The sequence below is a fragment of the Saccopteryx bilineata genome, chromosome 1, assembly GCF_036850765.1.
Source record: "Saccopteryx bilineata isolate mSacBil1 chromosome 1, mSacBil1_pri_phased_curated, whole genome shotgun sequence".
In the NCBI taxonomy this organism is placed as follows: domain Eukaryota; kingdom Metazoa; phylum Chordata; class Mammalia; order Chiroptera; family Emballonuridae; genus Saccopteryx; species Saccopteryx bilineata.
This window is the reverse complement of record NC_089490.1, coordinates 153,813,094-153,832,621: the sequence shown is the minus strand read 5'-3', so window position 1 is coordinate 153,832,621 and position 19,528 is coordinate 153,813,094. Positions and strand designations below refer to the sequence as shown.

Here is a 19,528-nt window from a genome sequence, read left to right as displayed (position 1 = left end):
GCCCTTCTCGGCATGCGGCCCCATACTTCTCTGGTATGTGGCCACATGCGGCCGCGTGTCATTGAAAATGGCTACGCCTGTCAGTGGTGACACGCATGTCATAGGTTCACCATCACAGAGATAAACAATGAATAACCTTCTTTAAGCACACCTATATTCCAGGAATGATGTGGGATGTCCTTATACTAAAAAATAAAATTTGAATTTCTCTTTGAAATTAAAATTAAAGTGGGAATCCTGGAGTTTTATTTGCAGGAAGGGGGATAAGATCAGGAGGCAGGAGATCCAAGTGTGGAGTGCGGGTGACAGCACTGGTCCAGGTGAGCAATGATCATGGATGGAGGGAGGCAAGGTGGAGGCAGAGCAGGGGAGAGAAATGGAAAGGTTTGGGGTATATTTAGGAGAAAGAGTCCATATGTCTTGCTGAGGAATTGGACATGGCAGATATGCATGTCTTGCTGGGAGGACTTTGGTTTTTACCTTGAATTAGGTTGCAGTTCGGAGCCCTAGAGCCCCAGGAGGGCGATGAGTGGAGGAATGTTGGGAGAATGTAGGTAAGAAGCCTGCAGATGCAGCCCTGGGACTCAACAACCACTTGCCTCCTGAATTGCTCCAGTCCAGGGTCTCCTGCTCAGTACTGCTGATATTTGGGTGTGGGTCCGTCTCTGGTTTGGAACCTTCCTGGATACTATGGGGTGTTGAGCAGCATCCCTGAGTCATCACCCCCTTACCCCAGTCATCACCCAGGGGAGGACAGAACCACTCCTTGCTGAGGACCCTTGGTCTGTGTACTGAAAGACCCCATTAAGAGATGGGTTTGCAGCTGGAGTCCTGGAAAGCTTGTCAGTTCCCTTTGTCCCCTCCTGGCAGGGAACTTTCTGGGGATGGGAGAAATGGATGCCCAAACAGCTGGAGCTTGGGGAGCTTTAGGCAACATGCTCCCTACACCCAGACCCATCCAAAGGCCATCTGTACAAGACAAAGAAAGGGCTGCTGGTAGAGTGATAAAGCTTTTAATAGTTAGAAGTTTGGGCACTTAATTCTGGCAATGCTCGCTCATGGATAACACTGACCCCTTCTGCAGCTGGCAGCAGTCTGAGTCCAGGGGGGCACTGGTGATGATGATGGGAACCTTGACCTTCATGCTGGTCAGGGACCAGGGCAGGTGGACAGTGCTGACCAGCTCGTACTGAGTGCTCATGATCTCACCGTCCCACATGTCACTGCTCACAGACAACACCTCTGGAAGGTTGAAGATGCTGACGATTTTGGTGGTGTTGAAGGGTATAATTTGGGTGTTGGCCTCCTGCCGGAGCAGCTCGCTGCTGGCTACCCGTGACCGTCGCTCTGCCATGGGAGTGAAACCCTCATACTGCACGTGGGTGTAGAGGGCAAAAATGACGTTCTTAATGCACTTGTTGGTCTGGTTGTTGATCTCCGCGGTGACGATGACCCTCTCCCCCGGCATGAAGGTATTCTTGTCCATCTGGACTTGTAGGCGGATGGTGCCCTGCCTACAGCAGTTATAGGAGACCTTCTTCTCAGTTTCCACGAACAGGGGATTCTAGAAGCGGTGGGGGGTTGGGGGGCATGGACAACTGTGAGGGATTGTGGCACAAGATCCAGTTACCTGCTTAACAACCCACTATTTTAGCTCCTCCAAGCTTTGAGCCTTTTGGGACTCTCCTAGTAAGAGGCATGGAGATGGAATCTGGAATCTTGAGGAGTTTGTAGCCAAAAGTTTGTAGCCCAGCTTCCTTTAATCAAAGCCCTTTGCCATTCTGAGTATCAATTTCCTTATATGTAAAATAGGGCTAAGAAATCTACAGACCCTAACCTCATCCCCAGCTCCATTACTCACTTGCTGTGTGACCTTGAACAAGTGACTTCACTTCTCTGAGCCTTGGTTTTCAGGGAATGTTTTACAGTCTAAGCCCAAGACAAGGGCTTATCCAAGTCATTCAGATTTAAGGAGGAAATATGATAGGCTCTGAATCATGAAAAGAAAACTGTAGAGTTGAAATTACGTAATGTGTTAAAATAAATGCCTCAAAATGCAGCATTTATATCAACTAGTCAGCTGCTGGATTGCAAATAACGTCACATATATATTATATTTGATGTCTGGCTTGAGTAACATTTTATTTTTGATTTGTAGATTTTTTTTTTTTTTTTACAGAGACAGAGAGTCAGAGAGAGGGATAGACAGGGACAGACAGACAAGAACGAAGAGATGAGAAGCATCAATCATTAGTTTTTCGTTGCGCATTGCAACACCTTAATTGTTCATTGATTGCCTTCTCATACATGCCTTGACTGTGGGCCTTCAGCAGACCGAGTAACCCCTTGCTTGAGCTAGCGACCTTGGGCTCAAGCTGGTGAGCTTTTGCTCAAACCAGATGAGCCCTCGCTCAAGCTGGCGACCTCGGGGCCTCAAATCTGGGTTCTCTGCATCCCAGTCCGATGCTCTATCCACTGTGCCACTGCCCAGTCAGGCTTGTAGATAATATTTTAAAATTTTGATGTAATGTGGGTGGGCTTAGAAAGTGTGTGCATGCTTATTCCCTTTAAGCATATGAAGCGGGGGGGGGGGGGGAGAGGAAGAATAGAGTAACAATTGCTTGCAAACTCCTCTCCAACTTCCCATTAGTGACTTATGGTTGGTAACTTGAAATTGACGATGATGGGAATATTTATACTATGGAAATTGGCAAACATTACACATTAGGGCTGTCTTGTACTAGAGCAGGTTGTAAACCATTAACTAGTATAGCACTGCCACGTTCCTTCCTGCTTTATCAACAGGTAGGACTTGTCCCAATTTGCTTCAGAGCTCTGTTCACTTAAATAAAACATCAATCCCTTCCTGTCTGTCTGTCCCTATCTGCCCCTCTTTCTGTCTCTCTCTCTGTCTCTGTCACACACACACACACACACACACAAATAAAACATCAGTATTGTACAACCTGGTGAATGTACTTAACACTACTGAACTGTACACTTAAAAATGGCTAAGATGGCAAATTTTTTGTTATGTATTTTTAACCATAATTTAAAATTAAAATAAAATATCAGAGATCTAGTTGAAGCTCCTGTGGACCCTTCCCCAATGCCATTACCTCTCCTCCCTCTCTGGAGGTAATCTTTATCCTAATTTGGGGTTTGTCATATCTATGCATATTTTAAAAACTCAAAAATTATTTAAAAATACAACTCAGATATAGTAAACTCCACAAAGCAAATGTATAACTTTGTGATTTATTATAACGACAATGCTCTTATAATGCCACCCAAATCAAGAAGTAGAAATGTGTCAGGTTTTCCCCCAAAGTCCCTCATATATGCCCAGCCCAACCCACTCAGCTCCCAAAATGCAGCTACCCTGAATTTTATAGTAATCACTCTTTTGTATCTGCACACATTTATGTGTAGGGACCTGAACAAGATATATGGTTTTAGAAAAAAGGCAGGTAAATAATAATATGAAAACTTAAAATGTATCTTCCAACAAGTTTGAGAAATAAAACATCACCAATTCGACTGAAACTCATGGGTCTGTGTGTTTCTCTTCACTGCTCCCCCTCCTCTGCACAGGCAACCTTGATCTGAATTTGGCATTTGGAGGTCTCATAGAATTTTTATATTATTTAGGAATACAGCTATTTATAGTAGACGTATACATTATGTTTTTTTCATATTTTAGCCTTTTAAATAACTCAGACTGCATGTCTTCCAGCAACGTGCTTTTTTTAGCTCAATATTTTGTGTTTGAAATGTGTTCACATTGGTGCCTGTCATTCTGGTTCATTCCTTTTCAGGAATGCAGCTAAGGCTTGTTGTAAAATAATTTATCCATCCCACCTATGATGGACATTTACACTGTTTCCATGTGTTTGATATCTTAAAAGTGATAGAAGGAGCAGCCTGAAGAAAATTTTCTTGGGCTTACCACCCATGAGTTTCTCTAGGACACGAATTGGCCAATAAAGGAACTGTTAGTGTTTAGACTTTGTAGGCAACATACAGTGTTTGCCATACATTGCTCCTTTGTTTAAAAACCACAACTCACAATTAAAACAGATTTTAATATTGTGGCAAAGAATACAAATATGTATGTACATTTCCATCTAACTCAGTGAAAGAGAAGGTGTTTTTTTTTTTAATTTTCTATTGATTTGAGAGAAAGGAAGAGAGAGAGAGAGAGAAGCATCAACTTGTTGTTCCACTTAGTTGTTCCATTTAGTTGTACACCCATTGGTTGCTTCTCAAATGTGCCCTGACCAGGGATCAAACCGGCAACTTCAGTGTGCTAGGACGACACTCTATCCATTAAGCCACCTGGCCAAGTCAAAAGAAGCAAGTTTTATGAAATTCTGTTTATCCTTGTTACATGCCTGCTGATATTTCTTGTTCTACTCTATTCTATTTATTCTAGTCATTTAAAAAAATGTTGGGGGCAAGCAACCCTCTGAATTTATTTTTATTTCTAATCTACTTACTCTAGTCTATTAATTTGTTTTTTTAATAAAAATTAGCAGATTGCAACCCACCAAACTGATTTTTTCTGATATTTTCTGTTTTACTTATTTTATTCTTTGTTTGTTTTCATGTATATAAATAATTTTTATATATTTTTTTGTTTCCATGAATATAAATAATTCTTATAAATTTATATATAAATATATATAAATTTTTGCAACCCACAAAGTTGACATTCTCTAGTTTGGTCTTGCTTATTCTTTAATTTTATAGAAATATGTGTCCAACCTGCTAAATTGATTTTGCAACCCACTAATGGATCATGATATGAGATTTGAAAAACACTGCTCCAGGTCCATTGTGTTTCCTCTTGGAGACCTCAGGCGACCTCTGACTCCCTTGGACCTCAGCTCCCGCCCTCTGCCTGTGGTCCCTGCTTCTCTTTAGCCTTCCCATGCTTCCCTTCCTCGAGGAAGGCTCCCTGCAGGGAGTTAGGTTTTAAATCCCTCTACTCTTATTCGAAAATTCATGGCATGCGTTAGGATCCTGCAGGCATTAAAGAACTCTGCTGCTCTAACTCAGGGCCAAGTCACTACCTCTGTCCTGGTCCTAAAAGAGGTGTCTAGAGATACCAGTGGTAGTTCAGGAGACTTCTACTCCTGACCATGTGTGGTGGGCCAACGGCTCCTGATTCCCAGTAACATTTCCAATACAAAGCCAACATTGGAATTCTTGAACCTGAGAGATTTTTGGAATCCTGTATTCCTTCAGCATATATAAAACTTCAAGAAGATTCATTCATTTAGCTGGTTGTTTTTTTTTATTTTTATTTTTTATTTTTATGGAAGACATGATTTATATTTTGGAATCATCACAATAACCTTCTTTCTAAAACAGATTAGTTCTACACATAATAAATGGGAAGGCCAGTTACATTAAAATAAAATATCTGATTTAAATTATTGCTCACTTAGGAAGTATAATGTCTATTCTCTGGTTAGTGATACCAAGATTAGCTGTGAGAAATGGTGTAACATCAGTATTTAGTGCACATAAAAATCCTAGGATTCAAATAGAACAAAAAGTTTATAATAATTGCACAAAAAGAGTTCCTTTATATGTTAGCTACTACTGAGTGTCACACGATGAAGACCGAAGAAGATGGAGTTGAATTAGATCTTTTTTTTTTTTTTGTATTTTTCTGAAGCTGGAAATGGGGAGAGACAGTCAGACAGACTTCCGCATGCGCCCGACCGGGATCCACCCGGCACACCCACCAGGGGCAAAGCTCTGCCCCTCTGGGGCATCGCTCTGTTGCGACCAGAGCCACTCTAGCACCTGGGGTAGAGGCCAAGGAACCATCCCCAACGCCCAGGCCATCTTTGCTCCAATGGAGCCTCAGCTGCGGGAGGGGAAGAGAGAGACAGAGAGGAAGGAGAAGGGGAGGGGTGGAGAAGCAGATGGGCGCTTCTCCTGTGTGCCCTGGCCAGGAATCGAACCCGGGACCTCTGCACGCCAGGCCGATGCTCTACCACTGAGCCAACCGGCCAGGGCCTTGGGGTTTTTTTTAAATGTTTATTTATTGACTTTAGTGAGAGAGGAAGGGAGAGAGAGAGAGAGAGAGAGAGAGAGAGAGAGAGAGAGACAGGAACATTGATTTGTTCCTATATGTGCCCTGACCAGGGATCAAACCGACAACCTATGTGCTTTGTGATGATGCTTTAACCAACCGAGCTATTGAGCCAGGGTTCACTGGTTTTTATTTGCATCTACTTGTGGCCAAACTTAAGGAAAACCCCATAGCAGTGAAGACCTGCTCTGGTTGAGGAGATGAATGCAAATGGCACATGTAAAGACAAACCAGGCCATTTCTGGTTGGGATAGTGATGAGGCTGTGATGGTATAAAAATGGGGGGGGGTATGAGATAAAGGGAGCAGGATGGTCGCTCCCTTAGAGTTGATAGTTAGAAAGGGGCTCTGGAACAAACTCCTCTCCCAAATGGTACTGATCATTGGAAGAGGAAATGGATCACGTTTTTAAAACTCTAAAGTTACAAAGAGTGGTCCTGGACGGGTAGCTCAGTTGGTTAGAGCATTGTCCTGATATAAGGTTGTGGGTTTGAGCCCGGGTCAGAGCACATGCAAGAATCAACCAATCAATGCATAAATGTGTGGAACAACAGATCGATATTTCTCTCTCTCTCTTCCTCTCTCTTTCTAAAATCAGTTTTTTAAAAAAGCAATAAAGGTACAAAGAGTGGAAGGGATGTGGAGAAATTGGAACCTGTACATTACTGGTAGGGCGTGGCTTTGGAAAATAGGCAATTTCTCAAAAGAGGAAACAGAGTTGCTATGTGACCCAACAATTCCACTCTAGGAATCCACCCCAGGGAAAGGAAGACATAGACACTAGTCCACACAAAAATTTGTACTTGAATGTTCACAGCAGCATAATTCATAATAATGAAGAAGTAGAAGGAACCCAAGTGCCTACAAACAGGTGCATGGTTACAACAGGTGCATGGATACAGCCTGGCCTATGGTGGCGCAGTGGATGGAGCATTGACCTGGAATGCTGAGGTCGCTGGTTTGGGGTCTTGGGCTTGCCCGGTCAAGGCACATGCGAGACTGAGTTGATGCTTTTTGCTCTGTCCCCCCAGCTCTCTCTCTCTCTCTCTCTCTCTCTCTCTCTCTCAAAATCAATAAATAAAATCTTTAAAAAAATAGGTGCAAAAAAAAATTGGTGCACAGATATACAAAATATGGCCCATCCACAGATTGATTCAGCCTTAAAAAGAAGTGAAGCTCTGATACTACAACGTGGATGAACCTTGAAAACATGATGCTCAGTGAGAGAAGCCAGACACACAAGGCCACACAGTGTGTGACTCCATTTTTGTGACATGTTCAGAACAGGCATATCCGCAGAGACAGAGAGAGGATTAGTGGTTGCCAGGGGCTGGGGAGGAGGCCAAGGGGGCTTGCGTGTGATAGCTAGGGATGCAAGATTTATGTTAGGGGTGATGAAAATTCTAAAATCAACAGTGGTTACATAACTCTGTGTAACTTTAGATGGGTGAATTGCAAGACATGTGAATTATATCTCAATAAAGCTGTTAAAAACAAAAAGTAGAAGCGGAAATGTTTGGTCTTCCCTGCCGGTTCCCCTGCCCACTCCCAGGAGGCAGAGTCTGTTGTCGGTTACTCTGTTCTCCTTCCAGAGATGTTAGTTACACCTGCAAGGAAGTAAATTGTTTTCACCACTAAGGGTGCCAGGCTAGACATGCTGTTCTGAACTTTGTTTTATTCATTCAACCCAGTGACTTGGAGATCCTGACAAGGCGAGCAGCCTCATTCTGTCTCTGTCTGTGTCTGTTTCTTTCCCTTTACTATATCTACAGAGTATTTTTTTGACTGGGTACTTCTACTAAAACAATTCCCTTAGCAAACAAACATTAGACTGTTTCCAATTTTTTTGTCACTATAAATAGTGCTACAGGAAGTCATTCACACATGTTAAAGAATATTAGTTGTAGAAATTTCTTGATGGGGAATGGCTGTAGCAAAGAGCATGTTCATTTTAATATGGTTAGATGTGGCTAAATTGCCCTGCATGGGTTCATGGCAGTTTATTTGACTGTCAGCAATGGAGGTGAGTAAAGACATGGCTTCTGAGCAAAGATTCAAAGGCTAGAAAAGTCACATTATAGTGTTCTAAGCAGAAAGGACAGCTTATGCAAAGGTCCTGGGGTAGGACTGTTCCTGGTGTGTTGGAGGAATAGGGAGGAGGTTCATGTGGCTGGAGCAGAGTGAACAAGAGGAAGGGAGGGAGAGGTGAGAAGACAAAGGGGTTAGGGACAGATCGACAGGTCATGGTCATGCAGGGCCTGTGGGCTGCAGCAAGGACTTGGGCTTTTAACCCTTAGTAAGGTAGGAGCCCTGGAGGGCTGTGAGCAGAGGAAGGTCATCACCTGACTTCCTCTGTCTGCTCTGAGAAGGACATAAGACTTTGCCTCTACTTGAACCAGAGCAGTAGCCTTTGCCCTGGTCCCCCAGCTCCTGCCTTCACCCTGCTGCAACACTCTATCCTGCCTCAGGACCTTTGCACACGTTATGTCCTCTGCCTGTAACACTCTACCCTCATGGCTTTCCCCTTTTCCTCTTTCAATTCTCCACTAAAATGTCACATCCTCTAAGAGGCCAACCTTAAGAGACCTGTCTGGTTAAAACAGTACTGAGTAGTTGGAAAAAATACAGTATTTTCATATTCTCAAAACTTATCTGTGATAACCCCCATTGCTGCTATGATAGAGATTTTAGCTCTTCCCACTTCTTGTGCACCTCCTAGGTGTAGACATGTGCTTAGTGCTCAGCAATTCTCTCAGGCACCCATTGAGGAAAGTGTTATTATTATTACTAATTATTCCCATTGTACAGATCAGGACAATACAGGCTCTGCTAGGTGCTGTTAATTGCCCAAGGCCAGCTGGCTAATGATGAGTCTGGCAGCAGAGATATAAAGTGGAATCTGACCCAAGGCTAGTGCTTTTCTCTCAACTCATGCCTTGTGCCTCTGCACTCCAGACTAGCTCTGAAGGGAGGCCCAGAGAAAAGACATAGCCTCCTCAAGGTCACACAGGGAGCAGATGGCCAAGTCGGCCTTGAGCTCAAGTCCACTTATCTCAGGGCTGATCCACCCCTCCAAGCATCTACCTCTCCTGGCACACTCCCAGCCCATCTCATTAGGTAGGCTGGGCTAGAAATGATCCTTATTACACAGATAATAAAACAGGTGGTGTCAGCAAGGACAAGTGAAGCCCTGGACTTGCATTAAGACCACTCACTGCTCCCTCCATGACTGAAGAGGCAGGCACTGTCTCTATGCCCATTCTACAGACTGAGGGCCTGGAGGCACAGCGAGGCAAGGCCACTTCTAGAGGGTTACACAGCAGGTAGGTGGGAGATCTGGGGTTTTAATCTGGACCTCAAAAACAAAAATGCCAGCCCTCTCAGCTACCACACTGATAACAAATGAGTCCCCAGGAAGGTGAAGTGACTGTGGCCAACGTTCAACTACCCGCCCAACTTCCGCCTCTGCACCTGGACCTGCAGAAGTCATCCAGAAAACCTCTGCTCAGGCGGACTGAGGCCACATACCCTTCCTTCCCCTGAGATGAGGCCACCCCCTTCCCTTGCATCTTGTGGGGGGTGGGGGACACCATCAGTGTTGTCGGAGGGCTCAAAGCCCATGTAGAGTCACTGAGTGTCCCAGCCTCTCTCTCACCCAGGGGGAGATCAAGGGGTCTCAGTTCAGTCTTTTTTTTTTAATGAGTTCTTTCTCTTTTATTTTAAAAATATTTTATTGAGCCTGACCAGGCGGTGGCACAGTGGATAGAGCATCAGACTGGGATGTGGAGGACCCAGGTTCGAGACCCCAAGGTCGCCAGCTTGAGCGCGGGCTCATCTGGTTTGAGCAAAGCTCACCAGCTTGAACCCAAGGTTGCTGGCTTGAGCAAGGGGTTACTCGGTCTGCTGTAGCCCCCCTTCAAGGCACATATGAGAAAGCAATCAATGAACAACTAAGGTGCCGCAATGAAAAACTAATGATTGATGCTTCTCATCTCTCTCCCTTTCTGTCTGTTTGTCCCTATCTATCCCTCTCTCTGACTCTGTCTGTCTCTGTAAATATATATATATATATATATTATAATTTATCGTGGTGACACTGGTTAATAAAATTATATAGGTTTTAGGTATATAATTCTACAATATAGCATCTGTATATTATATTGTGTGTTCACCACCCCAAGTCAAGTCTCCTATCATCATTTATCCCCCTTTACCCTCTTCTACCTCCCCTTGTTCCCTGTGCCTCTTGTAATCCTCATACTTTTGTCTGTGTCTATGAAGATTTTTTTCTTAATTCCTTCACCTTTTTCACCTGAGTCCCTTTATTTATTTATTTATGAGAGAGAGAGAGAGAGAGAGAGAGAGAGAGAGAGAGAGGAAGGGAGAAAGTCAAAGAAATGTGGACTTTTGTTCCACTTATTTATGCATTCATTGGTTGATTCTTGTATGTGCCCTGACTAGAGATCGAACCTGCAACCTTGGTATATTGGGACGACACTCTAACCAACTGAGCTACCCAGCCAGGGCCTCGGCTCTGTCTTGACTTACTGCAGGGTCAAGGATATTGGGGCCTGATAGTTTTCTGTGGGGGGGCTGTCCTGGGCACATACTATGATGAGCAGTATTCCTGGTCTCCACCCATCAATGCCAAGAGCACATCTAGTCATGACAACCATAGAGGTCCTAGACATTGCCCAGTGTCCCCTTGGGGGCAGAATCATCCCTGTTGAGTCCCACTGGCTTGGTTCTTGCCTTGGTTTCTTTCTTTCTTTTTTTTTTAATTTTTAAAATTTATTTTAGAGAGGAGAGAGAAAGGGAGAAAGAGAGACAGAGAGGGAGAGAGAGAGGAGAGAGAGACAGAGAGAGAAGGTGGGGAGGAGCTGGAAGCATCAACTCCCATATGTGCCTTGACCAGGCAAGCCCAGGCTTTTGAACCGGCAACCTCAGCATTTCCAGGTTGACGCTTTATCCACTGTGCCACCACAGGTCAGGCTTTCTTTTTTTTTTACAGGGACAGAGAGAGAGTCAGAGACAGACAGACAGGAACAGAGAGAGATGAGAAGCATCAATCATTAGTGGGGTTTTTTTGTTGCGACACCTTAGTTGTTCATTGATTGCTTTCTCATATGTGCCTTGACCGTGGGCCTTCAGCAGACCGAGTGACCCCTTGCTCAGGGACCTTAGGTCCGAGCTGGTGAGCTTTTATTGCTCAACCCAGATGAGCTCGTGCTCAAGCTGGCGACCTCAGGGTCTCAAACCTGGGTCTTCCGCATCCCAGTCCAACGTTCTATCCACTGCACCACCGCCTGGTCAGGCCTGCCTTGGTTTCTGATTCACACCTGTGAACTTCCTGGGCCCGGGGAACTGCTAACACCTTTCCCATCTTCCCTGCCAGGGCCTTCTCTGTCCCTGGCCTGCACACATACCACCTGCTTCCTTTGAGCTTTGAGGACAAGCCCCACCACTCCTCTCTCGTTACTACCTGCAGTGGGTTTTCTCTGTGGAAGTCCGAAGTCCCTTGAACCAACAAATAAATTCTCTTCTTTGCTAGAATGTGCTCCCGGCCCATGCAGGAGGCTTGCACGAAGTAAAAGACATGGCCAATTTTGCTGGTGAAGGTAGAAGGAAGCCTGGGAGGTAAGTTGAAATGGAAATCAAAGGTGTGGCTGCCTGCACTTAACCAATTATCTGAAAGCAAAACACACCAATGCCATCAGAAGGTTCTAGAAGCCTTTTTTTTTTTTTTTTTTAAATTTTGTTTTCCTCTTTATTTATTGTTTTGATGGGGAGGTTGTTCTGGACCTGGCCTGTCTGTCCCTGAGCTAGGCTGAACTATGTGCTTTTAGAGACCTGAATGATTCATAAATATTAGGTCTTAGGCTCAGCTTGGCTGGAAGGGAATGTCCTGGGAGGATGATGTGGCTGGCGTGGCCACTCCAAAACACTGACAGGGCCTTGCTCAGTTCTGCCTTGTGTCTGAGAAACTGGTCCTTAGGATTCAGTCAGCAAACACATCTTGAGCCCCTGCTGTATACCAGAGGCTCTTTTTGGCAGTGCTTGCTGCTGTGAACAAGGCGGTCAAATCCCCTTGCCTTCACAGAGCTCAGTCTTCATTGTACTGGAAGTACAGCATATAGTAGGTACTTAATGTTTGTTGATTGACTGAGTGGTGACTGAGGACCAGGGAGAAACTCACACTGTTCCCATGTCTGTGAGCTTATTTTATTGGCTTTTTTTTTTTTTTTTGCATTTCTCCAAAACCCTCTTTTGATCCTTTTTCCCACCTGATGGCAACCCAATGACACCAGGGATATTGTCTGTTTTCTTCACTGCTGTATCCCCAGCACTTGGCACAGTGTTATATACAGTTGGTGCTCAATAAATATTTGTGAAATAAATGAATGAACCTATTGCAGGCTTGAGGCTGATGCTTTTTAGGGGAAATACAAACTCTCGGAAATGGGGAAGGAGGGGTGATGCCTATTGCTGGGGTGGTACTGGCTGGGCAGGGGAGTGTTTTGGTTGAAGGAACTAACACTTAACAACTACTAATTGTATGCCTTGCATTATCTAAGTCCTTTACAAGCTATTAAATCATTAAGCCCTCAAAAAAATCTTATGAGGAAGGACTTTTTATTAACTGGGACACAGAAAGGCCACATAATTGCTGAGTATTAAGAACTGGCATCTGTTCCTCCTCCAACTATCTGCATGGCTAATGTCCTTCCCATCACTTATATCTGAGTTCTGTTGTCATGTCTTTGGAGAGACCTTCATGACTAGCTCCTAATGTCTTGTTATTTTTGTGTTCTGTGTATCTGATGGTCATTGTTTTACATAGATTTCTTCCTAGGAAGGAATCACATCTCTGCTCATTTCTGATATCCCTGGGGTTTGTTGACCAACTAACAGATGTGATTGCCTTCCAGACCCAGATTCCTATTATGGTTAGGGTTGGCTACTGGCCTCATCCTTACCCTTTACTGGGAACGTCCTTGTCTTGTGTACATAGTCGGCCTTGTTGTTGCAAATAACATCTCTGCTGTAATCACGGGATGCCCCAGTTTCTTCATTCCACTCCACGTAACCCCTTCCCACGAGCTCCACCTTCACAATGGGGTCCACCAGGGTACTGTTCAGGGTTAGAACTACCTGCCCTTTTATGCAGGAGCCAGCCAGATAGACTGCATCCTTGGACAGCACTAATTCGATCAACTTCACCACAGACATGGAGGGTTGGGCAGGTGGAGAAACATCCTCCCCCTCTCCTCCATGCCACTGAAATGCCAGGTTCCTTGGCCGTAGTGAGGTAAACTGTCTGTGACATCATTTAGCCAGGGTTCTGGGAAGGGATTCCCCAATGACCAGGAGAAGGTGAGGCAAAGCTGTTGCTTAGGAGTGAGAAGCAGCTTGGGAATTCCAGAGTCCTCACTGGTTTGTGAAATGGTTACCTGACCACCTTTCCCCAGAAAAAAACAGGCAAACAAACAAAACTAATCATGAGATGCCAACATTCCTGCCACACAGTGAACACCTGTCATCATGCCAGGGGTTTAAGGGCATTGGATGGGAAGAATTTATCCAACCACTCTGCTGAGGCATATGTTATAAGCTCGAATGTACAGATGGAGAGGCATGGCGAATGAGTCCAGAGATATTCTGCCCCATCTAGTGACCCCCAAATGTGGTATGTGTGTCTATCAAGATTTACGCTTTGTTTTGGGATCATACACAATTATTTTCATTTTATAAAATTGATTTAGAGAGACAGAGGAGAGAGAAACATTCACTAGTTCCACTTATTTGTGCATTCATTAGTCAATTCCCGTATGTGTCCTGACCAGGGATTGAATCCACAGTCCTGGTGTTTCTGGCCAATGCTCTGACTGAGTTAACTGACCAGGGCCAATCATTTTCATTTTAATGGTTCTATATTTATACCAGTCTGTGTTAGAAAAAAAATTAAAGGTATGACCAGAATATGAAATCTGAGTGAACTGAAGCTGCTCAGAGAACTATGTGGTCTACCTACACATGGGCACCATCATGAAGAACCATTTCCCTGCACAACTGACATTTCTTTTTATGCCTGCACCTCTCTCATTAGATGGGAAGTGCCTTCAGGGCAGGACATTGCCCACCCCCAACTTTGTGTTCACCAGTCTTTGTTGGATCTGGGACTGATTCAGACAATGGAGGTCATTAAAAGTTTGTTTTGAATGTCTCACTGACCTTCAAGAGCATATCATTTTGCAAAAAGTTATTCCTGGTGCCCAATTAGTACAAAGGCTGGTGCGTGAGAGTCCCACTAAAGCAGAAGAGGCACTAAGAAGTGTCTGTTCTCCAGACTCTGATAGGCCTCCTTCATCATCTTTGCTATGTCTTGTTTCAATTTACATGATGTCTTTTGTGGACATCAACATCTTGTCTCCCTAAAAGAGTTTGTAAGTGTCTTTTGAAGATGCTTGGCATAGTATCTTATTTATGTTTGTTAATTAACCCCAGTACCCCCTCTGTCTTGAAATGACTAGAGAAATGGGGCCCTGTGTCACTAGCCCTGATGGGCTTTTCTGCAGGAAAAGCCAGACACCTCTTTCTGTGTTTCTTAACTTCAAATATCTGAGGAGCCTGGTTGTACCCTGCACCAAATGTACACAAAGAATGTACGGCCCTTTGGGCTGTGCTGAGTTTTTGCAACAGCAGGTACGGCAGATGATATATTCTCAGCAGGAACAAGCTAGGTTCTTGAGGCAAGTGTCCTCGATTTGGAAGATCTCATTTGCTTCACAGGCTCCAGTAGACTTGATTGCTATCTGCTTACACCTGTGACGTGGTCTGTATGTGGCTGATGGTTGAGCCGTGAGAAATGCATTTGGTAGTACAGAGTCCTGAAGTTAGAGAACGCTAGCAGCATCTGGACTTTGTATATTTGAGGGTAATCATTTCATGGCTGCTATAACAAATTACCCCAAATTTAATGGCTTAAAACAACACAACTTAATTCTCTTATAATTCTGGAGATCAAAAGTCTAACATAGGTTTTAAGGAACTAAAATTAAGGTGTTCACAGAACTGCATTTTAAGGAGTCTAGGGGAGAATCTGTCCCTTGCCTTTCCTAGTTTCCAGAGGCTTCCCACCTTCCTTACTTCTTGGTCTTGTCATTCTAACCCCTACTTCTGTTGTCACATCTTCTCTGACTCTGACCTTCCTTTCTTTCTCTTTCATGTATCAGGACCCTTGTGATGACACTGGCCAGTCCAGATAATCTAGGATATCTCCACATCTCAAGAGAATTCATTTAAACCATCTACAAAGTCCCTTGTGAAGGTATTCTATTTACAAGCTCCAGGGATTGGGATGTGGACAGCTTTGAGAGAGGCTAATTCTGTCAACACTAGGGAAATCAAAGAAGTACCAGTGCCAAGATGGAATGTATTCTACACAGGTCAGATAAATCTTGTAAAAACATAAATGGGAACTCATCACTTCTCTACTCACAGCTTTCCTATGCTTGCTACTTGCTACTCCCAAGAGAAAGAACAAAGTCCTCCAGGTGGCCTGTGAGGTCTTATCTGACACCCTTCTGCTTTCACTCCCTCCCAACCTCTCCTCTGCTGTGTCTGTCCAGCTATGTTGGCCTCCTTGCTTCTCCCCCTACACCTCTCAGCCTCCCCCACCCGAGCTTACCCTCCCTTCCTGCACCCATCTGTCCTTGGTTTCTACTCTCAGATCTCACATGTCATCTTCCCAGAGAGGACCGTCTCTCCACCTCTCCCCCCACCCATAATCACTGATCACTCTCCAGCGATTGTATGTAGTGTCTGAAATGATTTGCTTCATTTATTAATTTCTTGCCTGTTTCCCCAGATAAGAATTTACCCTCCCAGAGACCACCCACAGGTTCAGTCTTGTCTAATGCTGGGCCCTTAAATCTGAGCTAAGTCCAGATGCTTTGTAGGTGCCCAGCATGGGTGCCCGCCAAGACTGGCCAAAGCAGAGCAGGCAGGGCAGAGGGGGCAGGGCAACAACCTTCCTGCCTGGACAGTCTGGAAAAGGCGGGAAAATGAGGCGGGAAAAACCAGCAAACAAGTCCCGCGGGTGGGTAGAGTGGGAGTGCTGGAAGGCCCTGACACTAGGAAGTGGACTGGAGGAGATCGGGCTGGCCATCCAAGTGCAGTCTCCTGGAGGCCCCCCACATTCTTCTGCAGTGCTTAAACATTGGTTAAGGCCTTCCTTGATCTACTGATCAATTTGTACCCGGGGCAGGGGTCCTGCAGTAACCGACTTAGTAGGTCAGGGGGTCTCCACTCTGGGGGTCCATAGGCTCCTGGATGGCATGCATGGCGGGGGGGATCCAGGTCCCATCACTGGGCCCCCTTGTACGCTGGGCGCACCCAGTAGAAAGCGCAGGGCTGGGCGGGGCCGTGGCCCGCTGAGGAAAGGGGGGGTGGACTGAGGCGGGGGCGCCCCCCACCCCCTTTCTTGCTTCGCGCCACTGCGGCGGCCAATCACCACGCAGGCGCCCGCCCCCAGCGTGGCCTCCCGCGGTCCCGCAACTCCCAAACGCCGTTTTCGCGGGAAAAAAATTAGAGCAGCTGGCAGCGCGGCGGGCAGTGTTGGCAGGCTGGGCGCTCGGGATCGCACGCACGTCAGCGCGGGTCCGGGTCACGCACGCTGCTCTATCGCCATCCTCAGGCGGGCCAGGAGCGCAGGCAGGCGAGTGGTCGGGGCAGCCGGAGAGGTGAGCGGCCGCGCGGATTGGGGTGCCAGCCCGGGTCGAGGGGTGGGGGAACCCGGCCACTGAGCACTGAGACTTTGCAAAACTTTCCGGAGCGGCTGAAGATGCGCGGCGAGCACTGATGCCCGCATGTCCCGCGCCGGGGCTGCCCAGCACGTGGTCTCGGGCTCTGCCCCCAACCCCACCGGCTCTGGGAAGTCACCTTCGGAGTTCCGGACTTGGGCTGGCGAACGAAACATCACCAGAGCCCTGCGGGGGTCGCGCCTGCTGGGTGGGGGAGGGCCTGGAGAGCCGCGGGGAAGGATGTCAGGCTCCGCGCCTGCGCGCGGAGCGCCCCGCGATTCAATTGTCGCGCCCGAGCCCGATTTCGCGCGCCCTTAGTTCCCCGGGTACATCTGGGCCAATAGGGAGCGAGCGGGGCGGAGCGGCTTGGCGCAACGGAACCAATGAGTGAGGTGGACCAAGTGAAGGGGGCGGGACATGGCGCGAGGGGCCCCTCGGTCGGTCCCGGCAGTAGGGGGGGTGGGCGTGGGCTCTCTGGCGTAGCCCACGCAGGCGGTAGGGACGACAAGAGGGGCTCCAAGGACTTGAGTCAGGGTCCAGAGAACGAGAGTCAGAGGGCTGTTGTAGGGCTGAGGTGAGTAGCGCAGCGCGCGCGCGAGGGGGTGGCCGGGACGGGGCGACCGGTTGCCATGGCCACCGCGGGGCGGGCCACGTCGCGCACGCGCGCGGGGGGGGGGGGACGGCGGGGGCCGTGGGCACCAATGGGTTAGGGGCTCGTGTGTCTCGGTTGAGAGTTCTTTCCCTTTGATTGCACTTAGTTGAGTTTCCAGGGACTTGTGAAGTTCTGACCCGCCCAGGACTTTTGGGTTTCCCTCGTGCGTCAGTTTTAATTCAGTGAGTGAGTGAATGAATGAATGAATGACCAAACTCGTCCCATCTCACCGTTTGGCTGTGTCCTTTTTCCTCTGGACGTTAGTTAGTGTCTTTTTCCTCTGAAAGGGGTGGTGTGGGTTGGACTAAGTGGTCTAAGGTGCCGTTTACCTTCCCCTAATTTCCCCTTTCTCCTGAATTCTACACTGGTGTTAGTCACTTATTATGCCTTAACTCCTTGATTTACTTTGCCAGGTCCTGGGTTAGCTCTGGCAATCTTTGGGGATTAGGAGGCTGGGAGGGCATTCACAGAGTTTCCTGGTGTCGACAGACTGGACAAAGCAAGGTTGACCCAAGTATGGCACGTCCTGTTGGTGGCAGCAGTAGAACTGACCGAGGGATCCACTCTGCTCTCAGCACCAGCAGGCACCATGTGGATCCAGGTTCGCACCATGGATGGGAAGGTGGCTCACACCGTGGACTCGCTCTCCCGGCTGACAAAGGTGGAAGAGCTGCGGAAGAAGATCCAGGAGCTGTTCCACGTGGAGCCAGGCCTACAGAGGCTTTTCTACAGGGGCAAGCAGGTAAACCCGCCCTGCAGGCTGCCAGCCGCCTAGCACCTTTGTTCTTGTCTCATCCAGGCTTTGCTTTGCTCTGCTCCTCCGCGCCCACCAGCACATTCAGTCACCCCCCTCATCCGGTCTGCTTCATGTCTCCACAGAAAACTCAAATGCTTGAGCCAGGAACAAAGACTCAACTCACAGATTGACAAACTGGACAGGCAGCTGGCACTTGAATCTCCAACATTTGGGTTCTTAAACGCCCTTTTCATTTTACTGCTTTTGAAACTCCTCTCAAAATTATTTGTAGAAAACGAAGTTGCAGTTGGCTGATTGAGGGCTGATGAATTTCAAGGAATATCCTAGAATCATTACTCAAATGCTAGGATAGAAGGGACTGGGTTTTTCTTTGAAACACTGGTGGCCCATGGCCTGTGTCTATTTAGGGTTTGACGCCACAGGATGTGTTTTCTAGAAATTTGGATCAGCTTATTCAGAGGTGGGAGATGTGGCTTGCAGATCAGGAATTTCTGCCACTCTGGGCTGCTTATGGTGGTGCTGCCTGTTAACAGGGGCTGGTGCTTTCTGGTGCATGCATGCGTGTGTGTGTGTGTGTGTGTATCTGTCTGTCTGTCTCTGTCTGTGGCCTTGCTTCTCTGTCTCCTTTCTTTGCTCTCTTAGCTCCTTATAGCATTTAAAATGGCCACCTTTGCTTTAGTGGCTGTCTACAATTGAGACGTTTTATCTGGTGGCAATTGGGGAGGTTTCCAGTTTTGTAGTGGTCTTGGAGGGGGGATAGTGGGATACACTGAGGGAGATTTCCCAAGTTGGAGAAGATGGTACAACAAAGTATTGCTCCTAAGTTCTGGGACTGTCCTGAAGTTGGGTAGACTAGGAACAGTGGTGTAGAGATTGTACTGGATTAGAAGTCTTCAATTGGGCTGTTTGCCCCACTTTGTTATTGCATTTTGAACTGGATCCTGCTGCCATCTGGTGTCTAGATTGAAAAATAAATGCTCTGCAACTGGGCATGATTTTGGGGGGCTGGGAGGATCCTGTGTGCTTACTTGAAATGAGACCTGATGATTAATTTCTTGGGCTTGCAGCACCCTGGGAAACCTTTAGCCTCCTTCCTGTGAGAGATACAATGCCTTGAATGTCTTAAGAATCTGCGTTAACCTGCCCTGCCTGGGGAGGGAAAGCTGATCCTGCAAACTTGGGTATTTGTACAGTTCTGTGAGTGTTGAG

General features: G+C 46.6%; 2 protein-coding genes across 6 annotated transcripts in view; one reads left to right on the top strand and one right to left on the bottom strand.

Moving 5' to 3' along the window:
• Positions 1-1,036: 1,036 nt before the first annotated feature.
• Positions 1,037-13,338, bottom strand: ARRDC5 (arrestin domain containing 5). Its single transcript, XM_066275079.1, has 3 exons — positions 13,086-13,338; positions 11,591-11,796; positions 1,037-1,564 (listed from the first exon to the last, which is right to left on the bottom strand). Exons 1-3 carry the CDS (start codon positions 13,336-13,338, stop codon positions 1,037-1,039), a joined length of 987 nt encoding a protein of 328 aa, XP_066131176.1.
• The window catches only part of UHRF1 (ubiquitin like with PHD and ring finger domains 1), a 47,911-nt gene continuing 40,049 nt past the window's right edge, over positions 11,667-19,528 (top strand). The window contains exons 1-2 of one of the 5 annotated variants that reach the window (XM_066275048.1): positions 11,667-11,745; positions 18,138-18,304. In XM_066275048.1, the coding sequence (XP_066131145.1) occupies positions 18,152-18,304 (153 nt within the window). In that variant the 5' untranslated portion in view covers positions 11,667-11,745; positions 18,138-18,151. Of the gene's footprint in view, positions 11,746-16,693; positions 16,851-17,342; positions 17,485-17,615; positions 17,745-18,051; positions 18,305-19,528 lie in introns of those variants that run through there. The other 4 variants (XM_066275029.1, XM_066275039.1, XM_066275066.1 and 1 more) reach the window with 4 other exon arrangements.